The 25,340-nt window shown below is 43.4% G+C and overlaps 1 protein-coding gene across 4 annotated transcripts in view; it reads left to right on the top strand.

Moving 5' to 3' along the window:
- The window catches only part of ZNF713 (zinc finger protein 713), a 61,590-nt gene extending 38,398 nt beyond the window's left edge, over window positions 1-23,192 (top strand). For 2 of the 4 annotated variants that reach the window (XM_063814229.1, XM_016957500.4), the window contains exons 5-8: window positions 95-350; window positions 5,204-5,330; window positions 5,649-5,741; window positions 20,707-21,879. In XM_063814229.1, the coding sequence (XP_063670299.1) occupies window positions 183-350; window positions 5,204-5,330; window positions 5,649-5,741; window positions 20,707-21,731 (1,413 nt within the window). In that variant the 5' untranslated portion in view covers window positions 95-182 and the 3' untranslated portion in view covers window positions 21,732-21,879. Of the gene's footprint in view, window positions 1-94; window positions 351-5,203; window positions 5,331-5,648; window positions 5,742-20,706 lie in introns of all 4 variants that reach the window. The other 2 variants (XM_001158589.7, XM_016957501.4) reach the window with 1 other exon arrangement.
- Window positions 23,193-25,340: the final 2,148 nt, after the last annotated feature.

Genomic DNA, 25,340 nt, shown 5'->3' on the forward strand with positions numbered 1-25,340 from the left:
AATGTGACAGATTGCATTTTCAGAAAAATGGCCAAAATACCTCCCATCCCAAATGCTTTCTTTGCAAGTGACTTTGACACTCATCCCATTATAGATGTGGAGATCTGTGTGCTCTCCATTGGATCTCGGCAAGGCTGTGACTGGAGGATGCAAAGCTTTGTGACTTTCAAGGCAGATCATAAATGGCAGTAAGACTTCTACCTCATTCTGTTGGGATGCTTACTCTAAACCTGACCACCTTGTCAGGAGGAAACCCAGACAGCCCATGGAGAAGCCCATGTGGAGAGGAGCCAAGGCCCACAGCCCTAGCCGAGCTCCCAGCTGAAAGCCAGCACCAATTTGCCAGCCTTGTGAGTAAGCCATCTTGAAAGTGAATCCTCCAATCCCCAGTCAAACCTTCCCACCTAGTCCTGCCCAAATTGCAGATTTATGAGCAAAGTAAATGATACTTGCTATTTTAATCCCCCAAGTTTTGGGATGGTTTGTTATGCAGCAAGATAATTGTTAGGGATTTTAGTACCTGAAAGTGGAGTGTTGCAAAAACAGAAACCTAAACCACAGGGCACTCACTTTGGAACTGAGCACTGGGGATGAGATAGAAAACGAGTGAAATAATAAAGGGCCTTAAGGCGAGTTAATGGAAAACTAAAGGGCCTTTGTCAAAACTCAAAGGATAGTAAGGAGAATGTTATTAGAAGCTGGAGGATAGAGGACCCTCGAAGAAGAAATGTTGGATAACATTGTTACCTTCAGTAACAAGGAAAATAGAGGCCAGGCATGGTGGCTAACACCTGTAATCCCAGCACTTCGGGAGGCCAAGGCCTCACTCGAGGTCAGGAGTTTGAGACTAGCCTGGCCAACACGGTGAAACCTCGTCTCTACTAAAAATACAAAAATTAGCCAGGGCATGGTGGTTTGCGCCCGTAATCCCAGGTACTCAAGAGGCTGAGACAGGAGAATCGCCTGAACCTGGGAGGCGGAGGTTGCAGTGAGCCCAGATTGCACCACTGCACTCCAGCCTGGGTGACAGAGAGAAATTCTGCCTCAAAAGAAAGAAAAAAAAAAAAAAAGGAAAATAGAGAATATACTTAATGAACTCAACGATCTACTAAAGAGATTCTCAAGTAGAAGATTGAAAGTGCCAACTGGCAGTTTCTGGCTGCCTAAAGTAAAATGTGAGGGAAAAAGATAAACTAACTGAAGAACTGTTAAATATAAGTGAACAATGAATTCCTGAGTTTGAAAAGAAAACTTTCTCATTCACATCTGTCCAAGCAGCAAATGATAACCAAATTCAGAAAAGGATTCACACCAAAGATCTAACCCAGGGTGGACTATAATATGCTGTGTAACAACTTCAGAAGGATCCAGGGCAATGCCTCAGAGGACCTGTCCTCTCTTAAACGCAAGGTTTCTAAGAATGGTTAAGGTGACGTGCCACTGCAGTCTCACAGGGAACCCAAAGGAGAGAATGGCTGATCTCAAAGAGATTTATGGGTGTGGCATTTGTATTGTAGTGTAGCTGGATTATAAATTGGTAAACACTCCAGTTTTTTTGTTTGTTTGTTTGTTTTGTTTTTTTTGAGATGAAGTCTTGCTCTGTTGCCTAGGCTAGAGTGCAGTGGCACGATCTTGGCTCACTGCAACCTCCACCTCCCGGGTTCAAGCAATTCTCCTGCCCCAGCCTCCTGAGTAGCTGGGACTACAGGCATGTGCCACCACACCTGGCTAATTTTTTTTAATTTTTTACACTTTTTATTGAAGTAAAGTAACATACAAAAATACACATACTATAAATGTTAAAAGCTCAATTATCACCAAATGAATTCATTCGTGCAATCTTCATCCAGATCAAGAAACAGAACATTACCAGTATCCCAGAAGATCCTTCTGTGTGTTCTCTCCTACTCTCTACCTCAAGTGTATTTTTTTTTTTAAATTATACTTCAAGTTCTGGGGTATGTGTACAGAACGTGCAAGTTTGTTACAAGGGTATACATACTATGAACAGCACTCATGTAAAACAGCAACCTTAATTGATAAATGTTGTGTGTTCTGACTGCTCCACCATCTGGCTGTTCCTCCCTCTCCCTCTCCCCCGGCTTCCCTATTTGCTGAGACACAGCAATATTGAAATTAGGCCAAGTAATAACCCTACAATGGCCCCTGAGCATTCAAGTGAAAGGAAGAGTCACATTCTTCACTAAAAGGAACCAGGGATTTTTTGCCACTCATGGATGAGCAAAGAAAGTGGTTTCTTGAGATGGAATCTACTCCTGGTGAAGATGCTTTGAAACTGGTTAAGATTAATGAGAAGAGCATGTCGAATGCATTTGAAATAGGCCAAAAGCTTGGCCTCTTGGGCCAAACAGCCAAGTCCTGTGTACAAGGGAAAGGCTATTGAAGAAAATTAAAATTGCTACTCCAGTGAACACATGAATGATAAGAAAGCAAAACAGCTGTGTTGCAGATATGGAGAAAGTTTTAATGGATTGGATAGAAGATCAAACCAGCCACAACATTCCCTTAAGCCAAAGCCTAATCCAGAGCAAGGCCCTACCTCTCTTCAATTCTCTGAAGGCTGAAAGAGGTGAGGAAGCTGCAGAAGAAAAGTTGGAAGCTATAAGAGGTTTAAGGAAAGAAGCTGTCTCGATAACATAAAAGTGCTAAGTGAAGCAGCAAGTGCTGATATAGTAGCTGCGGCAAGTTATCCAGAAGACCTAGCTAGGATCACTGATGAAGGTGACTGTACTAAACACATTTTCAGTGCAGATGAAACAGCCTTATATTGGAAGAAGATGCCATCTAGGACTTTATTTATTTATTTATTTATTTTTATTTATTAGTAGAGATGGGGTTTCACCATGTTGGCGAGGCTGGTCTCGAGCTCCTGACCTCAAGTGATCCTCCTGCCTGTGCCTCCCAAAGTGCTGGGATTACAGGCGTGAGCCACCATGCCCAACCCAATCTAGGACTTTAATAGCTAGAAGGAGAAGTCAACTCATGGCTTCAGAAGACAGGCTGACTTCTTTTGTTAAGGGATAATGCACCTGGTGACTTTAAGCTGGAGTCAATGTTCATATTATTCTAGAAATCCTAGGTTCCTTAAGAATTATGCTAAGTCTACTTTGCCTGTGCGCTAGAAATGGATCAACAAAGCCTGCATGACAGCATACCTGTTTACGCATGGTTTACTGAATATTTTAAACCCACTGTTAAGAACCACTGCTCAGGAAAAAAAAAAAAAATCCCTTTAAAAATTACTGCTCATTGACAATGCACCTGGTTACCCAGGAGCTCTGATGGAGATGTACAAGAAGACTAATGCTGTTTTCATGCCCACTAACACAACAACCATTCTGCAGCCCACGGATCAAGGAGTAATTTTGACTTTCAAGTCTTATTATTTAAGACATGCATTTCATAAGGCTCTAGCTGCCGTAGATAGTGATTCCTCTGATGGATCTGGCCAATGTAAATTGAAAGCCTCCTGGAAAAAAATCACCATTCCGATGCCATTAAGAACATTTGTGGTTCGGGAGAGGAGGTCAAATATCAACATTAACAAGAGTTTGGAAGAAGTTGATTCCAACCCTCATGAATGACTGAGGCTTTCAGGATTTCTGTGGAGGAACAAACTGCAGGCATGGTGGAAATAGCAAGAGAACTAGAATTAGAAGTGCAGCCTGAAGATGTGGTGGAATTGCTGCTTAAGGATGAGGAAAAAAAGTGGTTTCTTGAGATGGAATCAGTTCCTGGTGAAGATGCTTTGAATAATGTGGAAATGACAACAGCGGATTTAGAATATTCCATAAACTTATTAGATAAAGCAGCAGCAGGATTTGAAAAGACTGACTCCAATTTTGAAAGAAGTTCTACTGTGGTAAAAATGCTATAAAACAGCATCACATGCTACAGAGAACTCTTCCGTAAAATGAAGATTCAGTGCAGCAAACTTTATTGCTGTCTTTTGTTTGTTTGTTTGTTTGAAACAGAGTCTCGCTGTGTCGCCCAGGCTGAAGTGCAGTGGTGCAGTCTTGGCTTGTTACAACCTCCATCTCCCGGGTTCAAGCAATTCTTCTGCCTCAGGCTCCCGAGTAGCTGGGATTATAGGCACGTGCCACCATGCCTGGCTATTTTTTTGTATTTTCAGTAGAGACGGGGTTTCACCATGTTGGCCAGGCTGGTCTCAAACTCCTGATCTTAAGTGATCCACCCACCTCGGCCTCCCAAAGTGTTGGGATTAGAGGCATGAGCCACCACGCCCGGCCTTATTGCTGTCTTATATTAAGAAGTTGCCTTGGCCGGGCACAGTGGCTTACGCCTGTAATCCCAGCACTTTGGGAGGCTGAGGCGGGCAGATCATAAGGTCAAGAGATTGAGACCATCCTGGTCAACCAACATGGTGAAACCCTGTCTCCACCAAAAATATATAGCTGGGCGTAGTGGTGCACACCTGTAGTCCCAGCTACTCGGGAGGCTGAGGCAGGACAATTGCTTGAACCTGGGAAGGGGAGGTTGCAGTGAGCCAAGATTGCGGCACTGCACTCCAGCCTGGGCAACAGAGTGAGACTCTGTCTCAAAAAAAAAAAAAAAGAAGTTGCCACAGCCACCCCAACCTTCAGCAACCACCTCCCTGATCAGTCAGCAGCTATCAGCATCAAGGCAAGACCCTCCACTAGCAAAAAGATTACAACTTGCTGAAGGCTCAGATGATCATTACCATTTTTTAGCAATTGAATGTTTTAAATTAAGGTATGCACATTATTTATTTAGATGTAATGCCATTACACACTTAATAGACCAAATATAGAGTAAATTTAACTTTTATAGGCACTGGGAAACCAACAAATTCACGTGACTCACTTTATTGCAATATTATTGTGGTGTCTGAACTGAACCCACAATATCTCTGAGGTGTCCTTGTAGTTTTTTAATCATTTGGATGAAATGAGAGTCATTTTTCCCATGCAGCAAACTGTAAACACTTAAACGCAGAAATTATTTCATGTATGTTTTTGTCTTGAAAGATGATAGAAAGGTACTAATTTTTTTAAAAGAAAAGTTTGACCTGAACGACTCAGAGTCCTGAAGACTATCAGCACAATGGCTTAGATAACCTGGTGCTACACTTTCACTCCCTCCCTTGAGGGTCCCTGTAAGAACCGTTTTTGCCTGAGCAGGGATGTGCTTGATGTTTCAGGAATCACTGACGTTTCAGGATGTGGCCGTGGACTTCACCAGAGAGGAGTGGGACCAGCTGTACCCTGCCCAAAAGAACCTCTATCGAGACGTGATGCTGGAGAACTACAGGAATCTAGTTGCACTGGGTGAGGATGGCATCCCTGTGAAACTGGAAGCCGTTCACGTGGGTTTATTTCCTGAACTAGTGGAAGCCTGCAAAGTTTTTGTGAATATAGTTTGGGCTGGGATAGAAGAACGCTAATCAGTTTTGGAGTCAAAGACCTTTGTTTTCTGCTCTTTCTCCTCCAATGGAATGTCTTGATTGAGTTTGAGATGGGTGGCTTTATTTTGCTGCCTCTGAAGTCTCCCCTCCAGAGGCTCTAAAGATTGAAAAGGTTGGGAATGTGTCTGAGAATTTTGTTCCCAGTACAAACTCCTAAGATATATGTTACTCCTATGAATAGGGTATCAGCTTTGTAAGCCAGAGGTAATCGCGCAGTTGGAGCTAGAGGAAGAATGGGTGATAGAAAGAGACAGCCTGCTGGATACTCATCCAGGTAAGTGCACACTCTTGGGCACTGCTACTTAATGAGGGAAAACAGCCACTTCTGAACCACTCAGTGGAGTGTTCCAAAAATCTCCCTCTGGGATTTAAGGAATACTAAGCCTTTTGAAAAAAATCAGTTCATATTTTATATTTTTCTGAATTTGAAATGGCTGTCTTATTTTTTCTCATTGAACAGATAATATACACTTATATTGTTTTAAAAATGCACACAAACCAAAGGTTATTTTGAAGGTATCCATTTAAACACCCATAAATATCTTGATATTACAGATATCCACACAGCACTTTCTTTGTATTTTTTATTTACACATCCCTTATCAGTATTCTTTAAATCTTTCTTTTCCATGAGAGGTGATCCGAGAAGAAATTTTTTAAAAAGCTTTCTTTTCCATATCAAAAATCTTCTGCCATTTTAATCTATTTTTCATCTTTTCTTTTTCCTTTTATCAAACTCTTGACACTTGTATACAACCCACAGCCTAATTTCTAATTCTCTTGCTCTCCTTTGTGATATGACCCCGATTCCTACCTCTACTACTAACATTGTTTTCTTGGAGATTACCACTAATTTCCTTCCAGTCAAATCCAGTGGCTACAAAGCCAGTTAGGATTGTGTTGACTTTCCCTTCTTGAAATGTTCTTCCACCCTGGCTTGTGATGCACACGATTCTTGTCTCTTCCAGCCTCTCTCTGTATCTCCCTCTGCCCCTTTCCTGCATTTTCTTTCTCCTTATTCTCCTAAAAATATGTATCCCTATGGACTGGCTGTTCCACTCTGCAGTAAAGTGCTTTTAAGTAGTCCTTCTGTATCATTTTCCCATTTCTCCATTTCTAGTCCCAGTATTTCACCCACATTCTCCTGTCAGAATTGAGATTATGGCTGGGCATGGTGGCTTACGCCTGTAATCCTAGCACTTTAGGAGGCCGAGGCAGATGGATCACCTGAGGTCAGGAGTACGAGACCAGCCTGGCCAACATGGTGAAACCCAGTCTCTACTAAAAATACAAAAAATTAGCCAGGCATGCTGGCACTCGCCTGTAGGCCCAGCTACTTGGGAGGCTGAGGCAAGAGAATTGCTTAAACCTGGGAGCGGAGGTTGCAGTGAGCCAAGATCGCGCCACTGCACTCCAGCCTGGGTAACAGAGCGAGACTCCATCTCAAAAATAAAAAAACAATTTAGATTATATTTTTGTTTATTAGTGTCATGCTGTCATTTTACTTAAATATTTCAAAACCTGGATCTGTTGGCTTTATACTCTCTTCTTTAAAGCATTCCCTTAAATATGGGATTTCTTGACCAAAAAAAAAAAAATCCCAACCACCTTAGTTTCCTATTTCTGGCATACCACCTACGATGTTCTGCTTGGCTGTTTTAACAAGGAGTGGACTGCTGACTGTACACCAGATGCTGAGTTAGGTAGTTTCTACTCTGGTCCATGACACCAGGTGAACCTACCCCATCTCTGTGAGTTCCCACTCTGGCTCTTTGCTCTGGTACCTGGCTTCATCGTTTGGACTTGGTTTTCTGTCATTCAAACTCTTCGGCTTTTTCAAGTTGACTTTGACTTGGCTATCCTTCTTGCTTTTAATGCTCTAAGTGATCTTAGGTAGAAAACCTTGTTCCTGGCCGGGCACAGTGGCTCACGCCGGTAATCTCAACACTTTGGGAGGCCAAGGCGGGCAGATCACGAGGTCAAGAGAGCGAGACCATCCTGGCCAACATGGTGAAACCCCATCTCTACTAAAAATACAAAAATTAGCCAGGCGTGGTGACGTGCGCCTGTAGTCCTAGCTACCTGGGAGGCTGAAGCAAGATAATCGCTTGAACCTGGGAGGCAGAGGTTGCAGTGAGCCGAGATTGCACCACTGCACTCCAGCCTGGCAACAGAGCAAGACTCCATCTCAAAAAAGAAAAGAAAAGAAAAGAAAACCTTGTTCCTGTTTTAGCCTCACTGAGATCTCTTAGCCTCACTGAACCAGAATTTTCACCTAACCAGTGCTCACATTCCATGAATAGAGTTGGTAATTAAGACATTTTGTCAAGAAGCCCGGGCACCTTCCCTGACAATGCTGGGACGTATTTCTACAGCCTTCCACATCCCCAAACCTGGGGAGTAGGAAACTAAAGGAACAAATTAGAGAACTCCCTTTTCAGGTAAATTTCCAGGGCAGGGACCTACAGCAGAGAGCAGAGCTATTCCTTCCCCCAGGCACATATGCTGCCATCTGTAGGACCCACACTATCTCCTATTGTGTCCCTCTACACAGACCCCCAACTCGAAAAAATAACTGCTAATTTAGGAAAACTTCCAGATTTTGGCCGGGCTCAGTGGCTCATGGCTGTAATCCCAGCACTTTGGGAGGCCGAGGCGGACGATCACTTGAGATCAGGAGTTCAAGCCTGGCCAACATGGTGAAACCCCATCTCTACTAAAAATACAAAAATTAGCCAGGCATGGTGGCGGATGCCTGGAATCCCAGCTACTCGGGAGGCGGAGGCAGGAAAATCGTTTGAATCTGGGATGCAGAGGTTGCAGTGAGCCAAGATTGTGCCACTGCACTCCAGCCTGGGCAACAGAGCGAGACTCTGTCTCCAAAAAAATAAAAAGAAAAGTTCCAAATTTCATTGTGCATCTGTATGTGGATGCCCAAGGCTCTTGGTTCACATATAAGCTTGAGCAAGTGGTTTTTTTCACATCTCTTATCAGGGACAGGCAGCCTAACCGTCTTCCCTAAGGTGACTGCTTGCATTTCTTCAATATCCTGTGAGACAGAATCAGGGGTTCCCCTGAGAGGATGTAGTAAAACATTTCTGTTTGTCAGGAGGCTAAGAGAATGATAGAGCTTATGCAGTCTAATTCTGCACACCCGCTAGGGTACTGCATGCCTCATTGTTATTGACATTTGCTGGTCCTTATTTATCTAAAATCTTTCTTAAGCTAAGCTGAGACCTGGAAAATACCCAGTAGATTTAGCAGCAAGAAGATTGGCAATTATATTATTGAGAGAAGTGACAGGGGGGTGATTAGAAGAACAGTCAGTTTGTACATTGTTGCATGAACAATGGGGAGGTTTAAAATGAAAAAATTAGAGCTAGCAAGTGTGTAATATTCTTATAAGCAGCTAGACTGAGGGCCGGGCACAGTGGCTCATGGCTCATGCCTATAATCCCAGCACTTTGGGAAGCCAAAGCAGATGGATCACGAGGTCAGGAGTTTGAGACCAGCCTGGGGTTCACCAACATGGTGAAACTCCATCTCTACTAAAAATACAAAACTTAGCCAGGCATGGTGGTGGGCGCTTGTAATCACAGCTACGTGGCAGGCTGAGGCTGGAGAATCACTTGAACCTGGGAGGTAGAGGTTGCAGTGAGCCAAGACTGCACCACTGCACTCCAGCCTGGGTGACAGAGTTATACTCCATCTCAAACAAAAAAAAAGAAGCAGCAGCTAGCTAGAGTGAGGAGTGGGAAGGGGAAATAATAAAGAGGATATTAGCAGCCAGAATAAAAGGTAGTGTCAAAACAGGATTGTTCTAGGCCAGGCTCAGTGGCTCACGCCTAGCACTTTCGGAGACCGTGGAAGGATCCCTTGAGCCCGGGAGTTCAAGACCAGCCTGGGCAACATAGTGAGACCCCCATCTCTACAAAAAAATTAAAAGCCGGATGTGGAGGTATGAGCCTGTAGTCTCTGCTACTTGGGAGGCTGAGCTGGGAGGATCACTTGAGCCTAGGTGGTCGAGGCTGCAGTGAGTTACGATGGCACCACTGCACTCCAGCCTGGGCAATAGAGCGAGACCTTGTCTGAAAAAAGCAAAAGAATTGTTCTAAGCAGGAACGATTTTACTTGTTTATAATGCTGAAGGGAAGGAACCAGTAGAGAGGACAAGTAAAAAAATAGATACAGCTGGGTGCTCACGCCTGTAATCCCAGCACTTTGGGAGGCCGAGATGGACGGATCACTTGAGGTCAGGAGTTCAGGACCAGCCTGGCCAACATGGTAAAACCCCGTCTCTACTACAAATACAAAAATTAGCTGGGCTTGGTGGCGTGCACCTGTAATCCCAGCTACTCGGGAAGCTGAGGCATGAGAATCGCTTGAACCCCGGAGACGGAGGTTGCAGTGAGCCAAGATTGCACCACTGCACTCTAGCCTGGGTGACAGAGCAAGACTCTGTCTCAAAAAAAAAAAAAAAAAAAAAAGCCACAAGAGATGGAGCAAGGTTCTAGAAGAGATGGGAGTGGGATTAGAGGGAAGGACATTAGGGTGACTGTATATGTCAGTAAATATGTCAGTGGAAGATTTGGGGGAGTTCACACATCATGACTTCTGTTTTCTTGGCAAATTAGGAAGCAGTTTCCTTTGTTGAGTGTAAGGGAATTGGGAAGGCAGGTAGAGGACTCATGGTACATTTGCTGAAGCTTACAAGAGTCAGTGGAAGCTGACCAAAGATGAGCAGAGGCAGCACTGAGCAGTGATGAGGGCCCCCGTGAGACTCTGCCCCATAGAGCTGTGGTTTCTAATTTGCATGAGTATGCTCTTCCTCCTGTTATATTTAACGCTGGAAAGGGTTTATAGGACAGGGGTTGAGGGTGTTAGATTTTAGGGACTAAAGGAGGAAAACTGTGTGAAACTGTATGAGAGTTAATTCAAGTGATTTGGCAAGTCTAGGAAGTGACAGGAAGTAGAATGAGGCCTGAAGAGGACTTAAAACTAAAAGACCAAGGGAGAGTCAAAGAAATGGAGATGTAGAAGAGGTCAGAAAGAGACAGAATGTGAGTAAGGCAGGAGAGTGTTACAATGAGTTGGAGATTTCTTAACGTGGAGCAGGCAAGGTCCAGAATATGAATGTATTGCCATGTAAGTAGACTGTTGAAGGTGGAACAAAGGTGAAGGCACAAACAACTACCAGTTGGATTACAAGATGGAAGAGAAGCACCCATGTAATAGCAACTGAACTGAAAAAAATAAAACACCTAGGAATAAACTTCAACAAGAGATATGCAATACCTTCATAGGAGAAACTTTAAACACTTCCGACAGACACAAAAATAAACCTGAATAAATAGACATGCCAAGATGGCAATGTCCCTACTATACATGTAATACAATTCCATAAAAAGTGCCTGCAGGCCGGGTGCCAGGGCTCACACCTGTAATCCCAGCACTGTGGGAGACTGAGGCAGGTGGATTACTTGAGTCCAGGAGTTTGAGACCAGCCTGGGCAACAGGTTGAGAGCCCATTTCTACCAAAAAAAAAAAAAAAAAAAAAAAATAGCCAGGTGTGGTAACACACGCCTGTAGTCCCAGCCACTCAAAAGGCTGAAGCAGGAGGATCGATTGAGCCCTGGATGTCGAGGCTGCAGTGAGCTATGATTGCACCACTGCACACCAGCCTGGGCTACAATGTGAGTCCATCTCAAAAATAAAAAACGTGCCTACAAGAGTTTGAGGGGAAAGCTAGGTAAGCTTATCTAAAGTTCATATGGAAAATCCAAAGCACAAAAATTATCAAGAAAATTCTGAAAAGGAAAATCGATGAGGGAGATTATTCCTACTAGATATTTAAAATATACAGTAAAATTTCATTAATGAAGTCAGACCAACTGAACAGAATAGACAAGTCAGAAGTAAACCCAAATACATGTGGGCATTTAATATAAAGGCATTATTTTAAATAATGGCATCATTTCAAATTAGGAGGTGAAAAGTGGGCATTGTAGTAAAGTGTTGAGACAACTGGTGCTTTTGAAATGTGCACCTCTTCATATATGGTAGATAGCCATCTGGAGAGAGACAAAATTGGATCTATAGCTTACCCCTTGAGCCAAGATAAACTCCAAAGGAAACAGATTTTACACGTAAAACATGAAACTATAAGAGATCTGGAAGAGGCTGGGTGCAGTGGCGCACACCTGTAGTCCCAGCTACTCAGGAGGCTGAGGCATGAGAACCGCTTGAGCCTGGAAGGTGGAGGTTGCAGTGAACTGAGACTGTGCCACTGCACTCCAGCCTCGGTGACAGAGCAAGACTAAAAAAAAAAAAAAAAACTGGAGAGAGAGACGTGGAAGAAAACATGGGAGACATCTTTTATAACCTTGAAATGGGGGAGTTTTTTCTGACTATAATTTAAAATCCAGAAGCCATTAAAGAGGAGATTCATATATTCAATACACACAAATCCAAAAATTCTGCATGGTATAAAATAATAATTCTGCTTGATGTAAAATAAGTGAAAAGATAACAATGGAGGAAAATATTTTCAACTTAGGTCAAAAGGTCTTTTTTTTTTTAAATAGAGTCTTGCTCTGTTGCCCAGGCTGGAGTGCAGTGACACGATCTCCACTCACTGCAACCTCTGCCTCCCAGGTTATGAACAGTTCTTAAAGGAATCCAGATACATTTAACATATGAAAAAATGTTCAATCTCAGTCATAATAAGAGAAATACAAATTAAAGCTACACAAATTATATTTTCTTGCCTACCATATTAGCAAAAGTTGAAAAGTTTGGCAGTATACACCGCTGGGTCCATGAGGAGGAAAGCATTTTCATACATTACTGGGATCAGGTGAACTGGAAGTCAGCACAAAGATGTCCTAGACCAGTCATGGGGCTTCCTTTCCACATACCTTGTTTGGTGTTGTAGGCTCTTTGGATGAAAAATAATGTAGTCTAGAGTAACATGTTTTTGTAAATAAAGTTTTATGGGAACACAACCACACTCATTCTTTTACATAAGAGGCGGGAGGATTGCTTGAGCTCAGGAGTTCAGGACCATCTTGGCCAACATGAAGAAACCCATAGCCACAAAACACAAAAATTAGCTGAGCGTGGTGGTGCACACCTGTAGTCCCAGCTATTCGGGAGGCTGAGTGTTGAGCCAAGAGGATCACTTGAGCCTAGGAGGTGGAGGTTGCAGTAAGCCGAGATCGTGCCACTCGCCTCCAGCCTGGGCGACAGAGACTGTCTCAAAAATAAAACAACCAAAAAAACCATTGTCTGTGGATTCTTTCACCCTGCAACAGCAGAGCTGAGTGCGACAGAGACCATATGGCCCACAAAACTTAAAATATTTACTATCTGGCCCTTTACAGAAAAAAAACTTGTCAACCTTGCCAAAGCAATAGTTGTAAATTATTGTTAACCACCACTTTCATTAAAAAATGCATTTTTCTTGCCATCCATAAGATCTATATAATCTATAAAATTGAAATTGAGGCCTGGCGCAGTGGTGCATGCTTGTAATCCCAGCACTTGGGAGACGAGGTGGGTGGATCACGTGAGGTCAGGAGTTCGAAACCAGCCTGACCAACCTGATGAAACCCTGTCTCTACTAAAGATACAAAAATTAGCCAGGCATGGTGGCGGACGCCTGTAATCCCAGCTACTCAGGAGGCTGAGGCAGGAGAATCTCTTGAACCTGGGAGTTGGAGGTTGCGGTGAGCCGAGATCACGTCATTGCTCTCCAGACTGGGCAACAAGAGCAAAACTGTCTCAAAAAAAAAAAAAAAATTGAAACAGAAGTGTTACCCAACAATATTTATCGTTATCACTGTGTCTGATGAACTCTGACATTTTCTGTCTTTTTTTAGCATATTCTGTTTGTTTCTAATTTGAATTAACTACTGAATTAAAGTCATAACCCACTATAAATTGACACATTTTTAAATTAATAAGAGAACCAAAAATATCATGATGCTTTACATGTAGAAAGGATTAATATTTTTTCAAAAAAATTGTTTTCCCCCTTCCCTTTCTCCCTAATTCTCTCCCTCCTTTCCCTCTCTCCTTCTCTCCCTCCTTCTTTCCCTCTCTCCTCTCCCTCCTTCTTTCCCTCTCTCCTCTCCCTCCTTCTTTCCCTCTCTCCTCTCCCTCCTTCTTTCCCTCTCTCCCTTCTTTCTTACTTCCTTGTTTCCTTCCTTCCTGTTTCCTAAACAATGTAGTTCAAAAGGCATGGATGGGCCTGAGCAGGGGAAACATCTGCTTGGCAAGGCATGCCCTGGTGCGGAGGCCCTGCAAGATGTTCTTCAGGTTGCCCAGTGGCATCACAGCATGCTCATACTAAGCTAGAGCTTAGGCAATGAATGCCTTGAACTCCAGACTCCTGTGTAGTAGGAGCCTAGAGGACCATACCTCCCTGTGGGTTCAGGAACCAGGTCCACAGGCTGCAGATTCAGTGCTAAGAGACGTGAGAGGCAGTCTGTAGAGCTCCAGCCAATCATTTCAAACACTCTGGAGTCAAAGTCCATGTGCAACAGAAGCCTTTTGGCTGAAAAGAAAGTGTTCCAGTTGATAGTTTGGTTGAAATAATACATCGGTTTAAAATTAATCTTCTCAATCAGGTATAACTGTAATCACATATACTTTTAATTTTTCCACGTGTAATTTAATTTCAGACCATAGTCATTTGTATATATTTTGTACATCTATTGATCTATTTTCCATAACTTTTTGACTTGGACTTTTTTTTTTCTCTTAAAAATTTGTGGCCAGGCGTGGTGGCTTACGCCTGTAATTCCAGCTCTTTGGGAAGCCAAGGCGGAAGGATCACTTGAGCCCAGGAATTTGAGACCAGCCTAGGCAATGTAGGGAGACTTCGTCTCTACCAAAAAAAAAAAAAAAAAGGCAGGGTATCATGGCACGTGCCTGTGGTCCCACCTACTCTGGAGGCTGAGGCAAAAGGATCACTTGAGCCCAGGAGGTCAAAGCTGATGTGAGCTATGATCACACCACTGCACTCCAGCCTAGGTGACAAAGCAAGACCCTGTCTCAAAAAAAAAAAAAAAAAAAAAAATCTAATATATGTTTGGCCAACTAACTACTCTTGCTGTGCTATTTCTAATAAGAAGCTACAACCTAAATGTGAGTTGGTTAAAAATACTTTGGTACTGACTGGGCGCGGTGGCTCACACCTACAATCCCAGCACTTTGGGAGGTTGAGGAAGGTGAATCACAAGGTCAGGAGTTCGAGACCAGCCTGACTAACATGGTGAAACCCCATCTCTATTAAAAATACAAAAAATCAGCTGGGCGTGGTGGCAGGCACCTGTGATTCCAGCTACTTGGGAGGCTGAGGCAGGAGAATCATTTAAACTCAGGAGGCAGAGGTTGCAATGAGCCGAGATCACACCACTGCACTCCAGCCTGGGTGAAAAAGCGAGACCCTGCCTCAAAAATAATAATAATAATAATTTCATACATAAGGTCTTAAGGCCTACTTTTACTCCTGTAATTTTTGTTTGTTTGTTTGTTTGTGACGGAGTTTCACTCTTGTTGCCCAGGCTGGAGTGCAATGGCACAATCTCGACTCTGCAACCTCCACCTCCTGAGTTCGAGTGATTCTCCTGCCTCAGCCTCCCGAGTAGCTGGGATTATAGGCATGTGCCACCACGCCTGGCTAATTTTTTGTATTTTTAGTAGAGACGGGGTTTCACTATGTTGGCCAGGCTGATCTCGAACTCCTGACCTCAGGTGATCCACCCAACTCGGCCTCCCAAAGTGCTTGGGATTACAGGTGTGAGCTACTGTGCCTGGCCTCCTCCTATAATTTTATGCTTGAATTTACTTATTTGAATGTACTGTATTAAATGAGTAGGAATAGCTTGTTGGCCATGCATAAACTAATTTTTGTTTTGTTTTGTTTTTGTCGTTGTTGTTTGCGAGACAGGGTCTGGCTCTTGTCACCCAGGCTGAAGTGCAGTGGCACAATCTCAGCTCACGGCAACCTCTGCCTCCCAGGCCCAAGCAATTCTCCCACCTCATCCTCTCCAGTAACTGGGACTGTAGGTGCGCACCATCACACCCAGATAATTTTTGCATCTTTTTGTAGAGACAGGGTTTTGCCATGTTGCCCAGGCTGGTCTTGAGCTCCTGGGCTCAAGCATTTGCCCACCTTGGCCTCCCAAAGTGCTAGGATTACAGGCAAGAGCCACCATACCAAGCCTAATTTTTTGTTAAGGATAATTTAAAAGGGTTGGGGCTACCAGATTTTGTGTGGGTGAACATGATGAAATCAGTGACTTAGGAAGAATAATTTAGTTTTACTATGATGAATAATAAAATGGGAGGAGAGATTGTTGGCAAGGAGACTAGTTAGGATCTCCTTAAAACAGAGGCTCTTAAACTTTTTTTGAATCTTGGACCCCTTTGAAAATCTAATGAAAGTTATGGTTCTCGCTCCAGAAAAATATATATATGTACTCGCGCACAAAACTTCGTGTTCAATTTTAGCAGGTCTACAGATCCCCAGTACCACCAAAATATTCACAAAAGAAATAAAACAGCCCATAAATATATGGGGAAATGCTCAAGCTAAACATAATGAAATAAATAAAAATTAAAATGGATGAGGTACCATTTTTCACCCATCAAATTGGCAAAATCAAAACGTTATCACATCTTGTATGGGGAATGGTGTGGGTGAAATGAGTTACATTTCACACTGTTAGGTGCATTTGGTAGAGCCTTATGTGTGTTTGGTCTCCCAGGCTTAGGTACAGTGGCACAATCATGGCTGACTGCAGCCCCAGCCTCCCTGGGCTCAGGTGGTCCTCTCACCTCAGCCTCCCTAATAGCTAGGATGGCAAGCACATGCCACCACACCTGGCTGTGTTTTTTGTATTTTTTATAGACAGGATTTCGCTTTGTTGTCCAGGTTGATCTTGAACTCCTGGGCTCAAGCAGTCTGCCTGCCTTGGCCTCCCAAAATGCTAAGATTACAGGTGTGAGCCACTGTGCCCAGCCATGGTAGAGCCTTTTAAGAGAACAATTTGACAGAATTTATCGAAATGTGTAGTGTGCAAACCCTATGATCTGGCATTGCCTTTTTTTTTTTTTTTTTTTTTTTCCTGAGACGGAGTCTTGCTCTGTTGCCTAGACTGGAGTGCAGTGGCACGATCTTGGCTCACTGCAACCTCCGCCTCCTGGGTTCAAGTGATTCTCCTGCCTCAGCCTCCTGAGTAGCTGGGATTACAGACATGCACCACCACGCCCAGCTAATCTTTGTATTTTTTTAGTAGAGATGGGGTTTCACCGTGTTGGCCAGGCTGGTCTTGAACTCCTGACCTCGCAATCCGCCCACCTTGACCTCCCAAAGTGCTGGGATTACAGGTGTGAGCCACCGTGCCTGGACTGGCATTGCATATTGTCTGTCATATTGACATACTAGCTTAGGTCCATAAGATGTTTGTATAAGGATGTTCATTGCATTATTGTATGAAATAGCAAAGAAAATTGGAAACCTAAAATTTAACAGCAGGAGAAAAGATTTTTTAAAAGTAGGATATGCCCTTTAAAAAGAATGAAGTAGACCTATATATATATATATATACTCATTTAGAAAGAATATTGTTAAGTAATGAAATTACATGGGCAATACATACATTATCCTGTTTTGGTTTATAAATAAATTAAAACTATGTATGTATAAATACATACACATAGTTACTCATATATACATGTGTGTTAGAAGGGACTCTTCCTCCCTGAGAGTTGACAGATGATACCTGCATATCAAAGTAGGTGTAGGAACCCTCACCCACATCTCCATGAGCATAGGAAATGGTCTCATGAACCTCATCCCTTGGCCAGCCAGAGCAAGGCTATAAGAAAGATATGACGGGAAGGCGCGGTGGCTCACGCCTGTAATCCCAGCACTTTGGGAGGCCGAGACAGGCGGATCATGAGGTCAGGAGATCGAGACCATCCTGGCTAACACGGTGAAACCCCGTCTCTACTAAAAATACAAAAAAAATTAGCCGAGTGTGGTGGCGGGCACCTATAGTCCCAGCTACTCAGGAGGCTGAGGCAGGAGAATGGCGTGAACCTGGGAGGCAGCGCTTGCAATGAGCCGAGATCACGCCACGGCACTCCAGCCTGGGCAACAGAGCGAGACTCTGTCTCAAGAAAAAAAAAGAAAGATCTGAGAGAGGCCAGGCATGATGGCTCACACTTGTAATCCCAGCACTTTTGGAGGCGGAGGCAGGTGGATCATTTGAGGTCAAGAGTTCAAGACCAACTTGGCCAACATGGTGAAACCCCCGTCTCTACTAAAAATATAAAAATTAGCCAGGCATGATAGTGTGCACCTGTAGTCCCAGCTACTCGGGAGGCTGAGGTGGGAGAATCACTTGAACCCAGGAGGCGGAGGTTGCAGTGAGCTGAGATTACACCACTGCACTCCAGCCTGGGCAACAGAATGAGACTCTGTCTCAAAAAAAAAAAAAAAAAAAAAAAAAAAAAAAAAAAAAAAAAATCTGAGAGGGACTTCCGTGAGGAGATTGGGTAAAGAGCAGAAAACCATGTTGTGAGGTCCTAACCCCCTTTTGAGGGAAGAGGTAGAAGGATGCATATTAAGGGTTGAGCCAAGGTGGAATGGTCAGAATTCTCCCCACCCAGTTTCCCATGACAGTTCCTGGCAGAATTAGTGATGATACTGCCTTTTACCATCAAGTGTCCCAATTAAGACAATAATTATCTGGTTACCCAACTTCAAGGGGACCACTCTGGCACCTGTAATATCTGTTCCCTGTGGTTGGAAGGTGAAGACTGATGTGGACCTCATGTCTAAGAATGCTGAAGCTGACCCACTCAGAAAGTCCAAGACCAGGAAGAGATGACTTAAATGGCCTTTGTGGGTCAGCCAGGAGAAGCTGCTGAATTGGGATGAGTCTGCACTGCCCCGCTTTGTTGGGGCAAGGTATCATCAGTGTTTCCTGTGGGTCAGCCAGCATGGTCTTGGATCTTGTCAAGTAGGATGCGTGCCCAAAGTAGAGATATATCTATCTAGATTATGGAAATGACAAGGGGTGAGGGGGAGGTGTCTAGCAAGAGCCTCCCAAAAGTGGTAAAAAGTTCTCCAGAATGAAGCCATTTTATCCATCTGCTAAGCTGAGTGAAGCCACTCCACCATACAAAAACGAGCCTTTCTCTCCTCCCTCCACGCAGTCCCTAATCCCTAACTCTTGTTAGAAACTAAACTGCAGTGAGTGGGGTGGGTGCAGTGGCTCATGCTTGTAATCCCAGCACTTGGGGAGGCCAAGGCGGGCGGATTGCCTGAGCTCGGGAATTCGAGACCAGCCTGACCAACATGGCAAAACCCTGTCTCTACTAAAAATACAAAAGATTAACCAGGTGTAGTGGTGCATGCCTGTGGTCCCAGCTGCTCAGGAGTCTGAGGCACAAGAATCGCTTGAACCCAGAAGACAGAGGTTGCAGGGAGCCAAGAGCACGCCACTGCACTCCAGCCTGGCCACAGAGCAAGACTCTGTCTCCAGATAAAATTAAAATTAAAATTAAAAAAACTACAGTGAGTGAGTGAGGGCAGGGGTGAGCAGGGAAGTAGTTAAGCGGGGAAAGAAGCAAGAGAGTAGAGGCAGAGAGACTCATTGGGAGAGGGTAGAGTCGGGGAGCAGCTCAGGCAGGGAGAAAGATAGAACATGACCCTTTCTGTAACCCATCCAGGGGAAGGGAAAGGAATTACTTTGGGGTTCTGACTATTACCCAGGACTGAGCATTTTAATTATTGAGTAGATACTGTGTTTGTGACAATGTAACAGTAGGAACATCTGTTACCTAAGAATTAAGGGGAGGCTGGCAGCAGTGGCTCACACCTGTAATCCCAGCACTTTGGGAAGCCAAGGCAGGAGGATTGCTTCAGGCCAAGAGTTCCAGACCAGCCTGGGAAACATAGTGAGACCCCATCTCTAAAAAAAAAAAAATCAAAATATTAGTCAGGCATGGTGGCACACACCTGTAGTCCTAGCTACTTGGGAAGCTGAGGTGGGAGGATTGCTTGAGCCCAGGAGGTGGCTGCAGGGAGCTATGATCATGCCACTACACTCCAGCCTGGGTGACAGAGTGAGGCACTTTCTCAAAAAATAAGAATTAAGAGGCCAGGCACGGTGGCTCATGCCTGTAATCTCAGCACTTTGGGAGGCTGAGGCAATCAGATCACCTGAGGTCAGGAGTTTGAGATCAGCCTGGCCAACATGGTGAAACCCTGTCTCTACTAAAAATACAAAAATTAGCTGGGTGTGATGGTACATACCTGTAATCCCAGCTCCTCGGGAGGCTGAAGCAGGAGAGTTGCTTGAACCCGGGAGGTGGAGGTTGCGGTGAGCCAAGATCACACCACTGCACTCCAGCCTGGGTGATAGAGTGATAGAGCGAGACTCCATCTCAAAAAAAAAAAAAAAAAGAGGAAAGCCATGGGACCTGTTCAAGTCTTCATCTAGAAGCAGAGGAAGAATACCTCCACTAAGTAAAGTTTAAAGAAGTTGTGGGAGACTAAAATGAAATTTAAAAATCATAATCCATAAGTCATGCCTGTCCAAAATATGTTTTTCATATATACCTGTGTGTACATAGGGAAAATCTGACAAGACAGGCTCTAAACTATTAACAAGGATTTCCTTTAATGGGTGGGATTCTTTCTTTACACATTCTCACATTATTTGAATACGTTTCTATCAGCAAGTATTAGTTTTATCATTTTAAACAAAAGATAAAAATAGGAAGAAATACTTTTTAAATGAACAAGTAGCTGGCATTACAATCAAGTCATTGGCATATGAGATTTATAAAGGCCTGGCCTTAGACCAGCCTTCTCTAATTAATCATTCCCCTGTCTCCCACCACTGATCAGAGACTTTTCCCTGATATATCTTATTCTCCTGTCCATCTGCTTTCAAGCATGGATACTCCTGGATGATCTCTTCTTTCTATGATTACTGCACATGTTTAAAAATTTCCCCCTGCTCCTTGCTTCTTGTGACTTCTCATAATCTTTCCCTTTGTGACGTGGCCACATTGGAAAACTTTCAATGCCGTGTATGCCTTGTACACATTACTGTCAGTTTTATTTGGTAATTTGCTGTGCAACAATTTCTTTTTCAAATCATAGATAACATGAGAATATTGGAAAGTATTTATATGTTCTGAATTTCTTTTAGACGGAGAAAACAGACCCGAAATAAAAAAGTCAACCACAAGCCAGAATATTTCTGATGAAAATCAAACCCATGAGATGATAATGGAGAGACTCGCAGGAGACAGCTTCTGGTACTCCATCCTAGGAGGACTCTGGGATTTTGATTACCATCCAGAGTTTAACCAAGAAAACCACAAGAGATATTTAGGACAAGTAACTTTGACCCACAAAAAGATCACACAGGAGAGAAGCCTTGAGTGTAATAAATTTGCAGAAAACTGTAATCTGAACTCAAACCTTATGCAGCAGAGAATTCCTTCCATTAAAATACCCCTGAATTCTGACACACAGGGAAACAGCATCAAACATAATTCAGACTTGATTTACTATCAGGGAAATTATGTAAGAGAGACTCCCTATGAATATAGTGAGTGTGGAAAAATCTTCAATCAACATATTCTTCTTACTGATCATATTCATACTGCAGAGAAACCCAGTGAGTGTGGGAAGGCCTTCAGCCACACCTCATCTCTTACCCAGCCTCAGATGGTGCTTACAGGAGAGAAGCCCTATAAGTGTGATGAATGTGGAAAAAGATTCAGCCAGAGGATACATCTCATTCAACATCAGAGAATTCACACAGGAGAAAAGCCTTTTATATGCAATGGATGTGGGAAAGCCTTCCGTCAGCATTCATCCTTTACTCAACATCTGAGGATTCATACTGGAGAAAAGCCCTATAAATGTAATCAATGTGGTAAAGCTTTTAGCCGCATCACATCCCTTACTGAACATCATAGACTTCATACCGGAGAGAAACCTTACGAATGTGGTTTCTGTGGCAAAGCCTTCAGTCAGAGGACACATCTGAATCAACATGAAAGAACTCATACAGGAGAGAAACCCTATAAATGTAATGAATGCGGGAAAGCCTTTAGCCAGAGCGCACACCTTAATCAACATAGGAAAATCCATACTCGGGAGAAATTATGTGAATATAAATGTGAGCAAACTGTTCGCCACAGTCCTTCACTTAGCAGCACATAACTCATGGTGGGGGAAATCAGATAAATATATAAATGCAGGAGATTTTTTGGTCAGACCTTTTTATCCCATTCAATATCAAATTATTCATAGTGGAGAGAAAGCTTATACATAAATTTTTGTTTTGTTTTATTTTTGAGACTGAGTCTCACTCTGTCACCCAGGCTGAAGTGCAGTGGTGCAATCTTGGCTCACTGCAACCTCTGCCTCCTGGGTTCAAGCAATTCTTCTGCCTCAGCCTCCTGAGTAGCTGGGACCACAGGTACGCACCACCACGCCCAGCTAATTTTTTGTATTTTTAGTAGAGAAGGGGTTTCACCATGTTGGCCAGGCTGGTCTCGAACTCCTAACCTCAGGTGATCCACCCACCTCGGCCTCCCAAAGTGCTGGGATTACAGGTGTGGGCCACTGCACCTGGCCATAAACTTTCAATGCGTAGAAACCAAATTAATTTAGACCTTAAACTAGCAGCATATTACATTCCCAGGAGGGGTTATAAAAAGAAAAAATAATTTATTTTACAAATGAGATTATATTTGGAGTCATGTTCCAAATCTGATATAAAACTTTTTTAAAAATCAGAAATCCTTATCCAAGCATGGTGGTGCACACCTGCAATCCCAGCTACTCTGGAGACTGAGGCATGAGAATGACTTGAACATGGGAGGTGGAGGTTGCTGTGAGCTGAGATCATGCCACTGTACTCCAGCCTGGGCAACAGAGCAAGACTCTGTGTCAAAAAAAAAAAAAAAAGAAAGCCTATAGGCAACAACTTGTAATTACTCACCTGTAAGTTTTATGGTATAAAACTTTTTTTTTTTTTTTTTTTGAGGCAGAGTCTCGCTCTGCCACCCAGGCTGGAGTGCAATGGCGCGATCTCGGCTCACAGCAACCTCCACCTCCCGGGTTCCAGCGATTCTTCTGCTTCAGCCTCCCGAGTAGCCGGGACTACAGGTGCGTACCACCACGCCTGGCTAACTTTTTTTTTGTATTTTTTAGTAGAGACGGTTTCACCAAATTGACCAGGCTGGTCTCGAACTCCTGACCTTGTGATCTGCCCACCTCGGCCTCCCAAAGTGCTGGGATTATAGGCGTGAGCGACTGCACCTGGCAGGTTATGGTATAAAACTTTTAAATCAGAAATTTTGATTAATTAAAGACAATGCTGGCTGGGGGCGGTGGTTCACGCCTATAATCCCAGCACTTTGGGAGGCCGAGGTGGGGTGATCATCTGAGGTCAGGAGTTTGAGACCAGCCTGGCCAACATGGTAAAACCCCATCTCTACTAAAAATACAAAAATTAGCTGGGTATGGTGGTGCACGCCTGTAGTCCCAGCAGCTTGGGAGGCTGAGGCAGAAGAATTGCTTGAACCCAGTAGGTGGAGGTTGCAGTGAGTCAAGATCACGCCACTGTACTCCAGCCTGGGCGACAGAGTGAGACTGTCTCAAAAAAAAAAAAAATAAGTAAAATTTAAAAATAAAGGCGATGCTGTAGTGCAGCCAGTCACATTAACTTGAAATAAACATAAAAGAGTAATATTTCACGAACATCAGTTATTTGTATGCTTTCTTTACAGTTTTTACCATATCTAGTATTTACTTAATATTCTTTATAAAGGGATGCAAGATTTTTAGCCTTCTCCTAGGAAATACTATTTAGCATATAAAATAAGTTATATGCTAGTTTTATATGCTAATTAAATTTATTCTACTCTTCATCAAAATAGATACATAACCTTGAAATTAAAAATATTCATTGATGTCCCCCCAAAAATCTTGTGTGCTGTTGTTTGAGAAACAGTGTGATAGTTTGTGGCAATATCCTGTGATGATTCTTTTTGCAATCTTGACATTATTTTCATCAAATGAATCCTAGGATCACTTTGAGAAGAGCCTTGAAGAAGACTTGAGGGTCCTATTGATGAACTTTGAAATATTGATTCAGAGAAGTCTGCTTTTCTATTTTGTTTTAGCTTTAAATTTCCCCGTGGCAAGTCTAGATTTTTTTTCAGTTAAAATTATTTCTGCTGTATTTGTAGAACAGAAGTTTTGGGTTTTTGTAAAATAATGACCAGAGACTAAGAATTCCCATGCCACCCCGTATCACTGTGGAAGATGGAGAAGTGAGGAACTGTACCTGCGGGTGAGCCCTGGTGCCATGTTGAGGGTGGGAATCAGGAGAGCTGCAGTGGCTTATATAAACACCTGACGAAGTAGTCTAATTGGCTTAATCATTTATTTTATTTATTGAAATATATATCTGGGCTGGGTGCGGTGGCTCACATCTGTAATCCCAGCACTTTGGGAGGGCAAGGCAGGTGGATCACTTGAGGTTAGGAGTTCAAGACCAGCCTGGCCAATATGGTAAAACTGCGTCTCTACTAAAAATACAAAAATTAGCTGGGCATGATGGTGTGCACCTGTAACCCCAGCTACTCAGGAGGCTGAGGCAGAAGAATTGCTTGAACCTGGGAGGCGGAGGTTGCAGTGAGCCGAGACTGCACCACTGCACTCCAGCCTGGGCAATAGAGCGAGACTCCATCTCAAAAAAAAAAAAAAAAAAGAAAGAAAAAAGAAATATATATCTGTAACACTTTTTTCCAAAAAGAATTTATATTAGTTTGTTTGCATTGCTATAAAGGAATACCTGAAACTGGGTAGTTTATAAAGAAAAGAAGCTTTATTTGGCTCACAGTTCTGCAGGCTGTGCAGGAAATACGGTGCTGGTGTCTGCTTCTGTTGATGGCCTCAGAACGCTTCCAATTATGGCGGAAGGTCAATGGGAGCCAGCATATTACATGACAATAGAGGGGTCAAGAGAGATGGGGGAGGTTGCAACCTCTTAAACACTCAGCTCTCACATGAACTACCAGAGTGAGAACTTGAAGGGGTGGCCTTCCCCTCCACACCTGTGAGTATTTCTAGTCAGGTGAGATGAGAGACTGAGAAAGGAAAGAAGACACAGAGACAAAGTATAGAGAAACAACAGTGGGTCCAGGGGACCGGCGCTCAGCATACCAAGGACCTGCACCGGCACCGGTCTCTGAGTTCCCTCAGTTTTTATTGATTATTATCTTCATTATTGCAGCAAAAAGGAATGTAGGAGGGCATGGTGATAATAAGGAGAAAAACGTGAGCAATAGAATCTACATCATAATTAAGTTCAAGGGAAGGTACTATGACTGGATGTGCACGTAAGCCAGATTTATGTTTCTCTCCACCCAAACATCTCAGTGGTGTAAAGAATAACAAGGCAGCATTGCTGCAAACATGTCTCGCCTCCCACCATCGGGCGGCTTTTCTCCTATCTCAGAATTGAACAAATGTACAATCCGGTTTTATACCGAGACATTCAGTTCCCAGGGGCAGGCAGGAGACAGTGGCCTTCCTCTATCTCAGCTGCAAGAGGCTTTCCTCTTTTACTAATCCACCTCAGCACAGACCCTTTACGGGTGTCAGGCTGGGGGACGGTCAGGTCTTTCTCATCCCACGAGGCCGTATTTCAGACTATCACATGGGGAGAAACCTTGGACAATACCCCGCTTTCAAGGGCAGAAGTCCCTGTGGCTTTCTGCAGTGCATTGTACCCCTGGTTTATTGAGACTAGAGAAC

The sequence above is a fragment of the Pan troglodytes genome, chromosome 6 (assembly GCF_028858775.2).
Source record: "Pan troglodytes isolate AG18354 chromosome 6, NHGRI_mPanTro3-v2.0_pri, whole genome shotgun sequence".
Lineage (NCBI taxonomy): Eukaryota > Metazoa > Chordata > Mammalia > Primates > Hominidae > Pan > Pan troglodytes.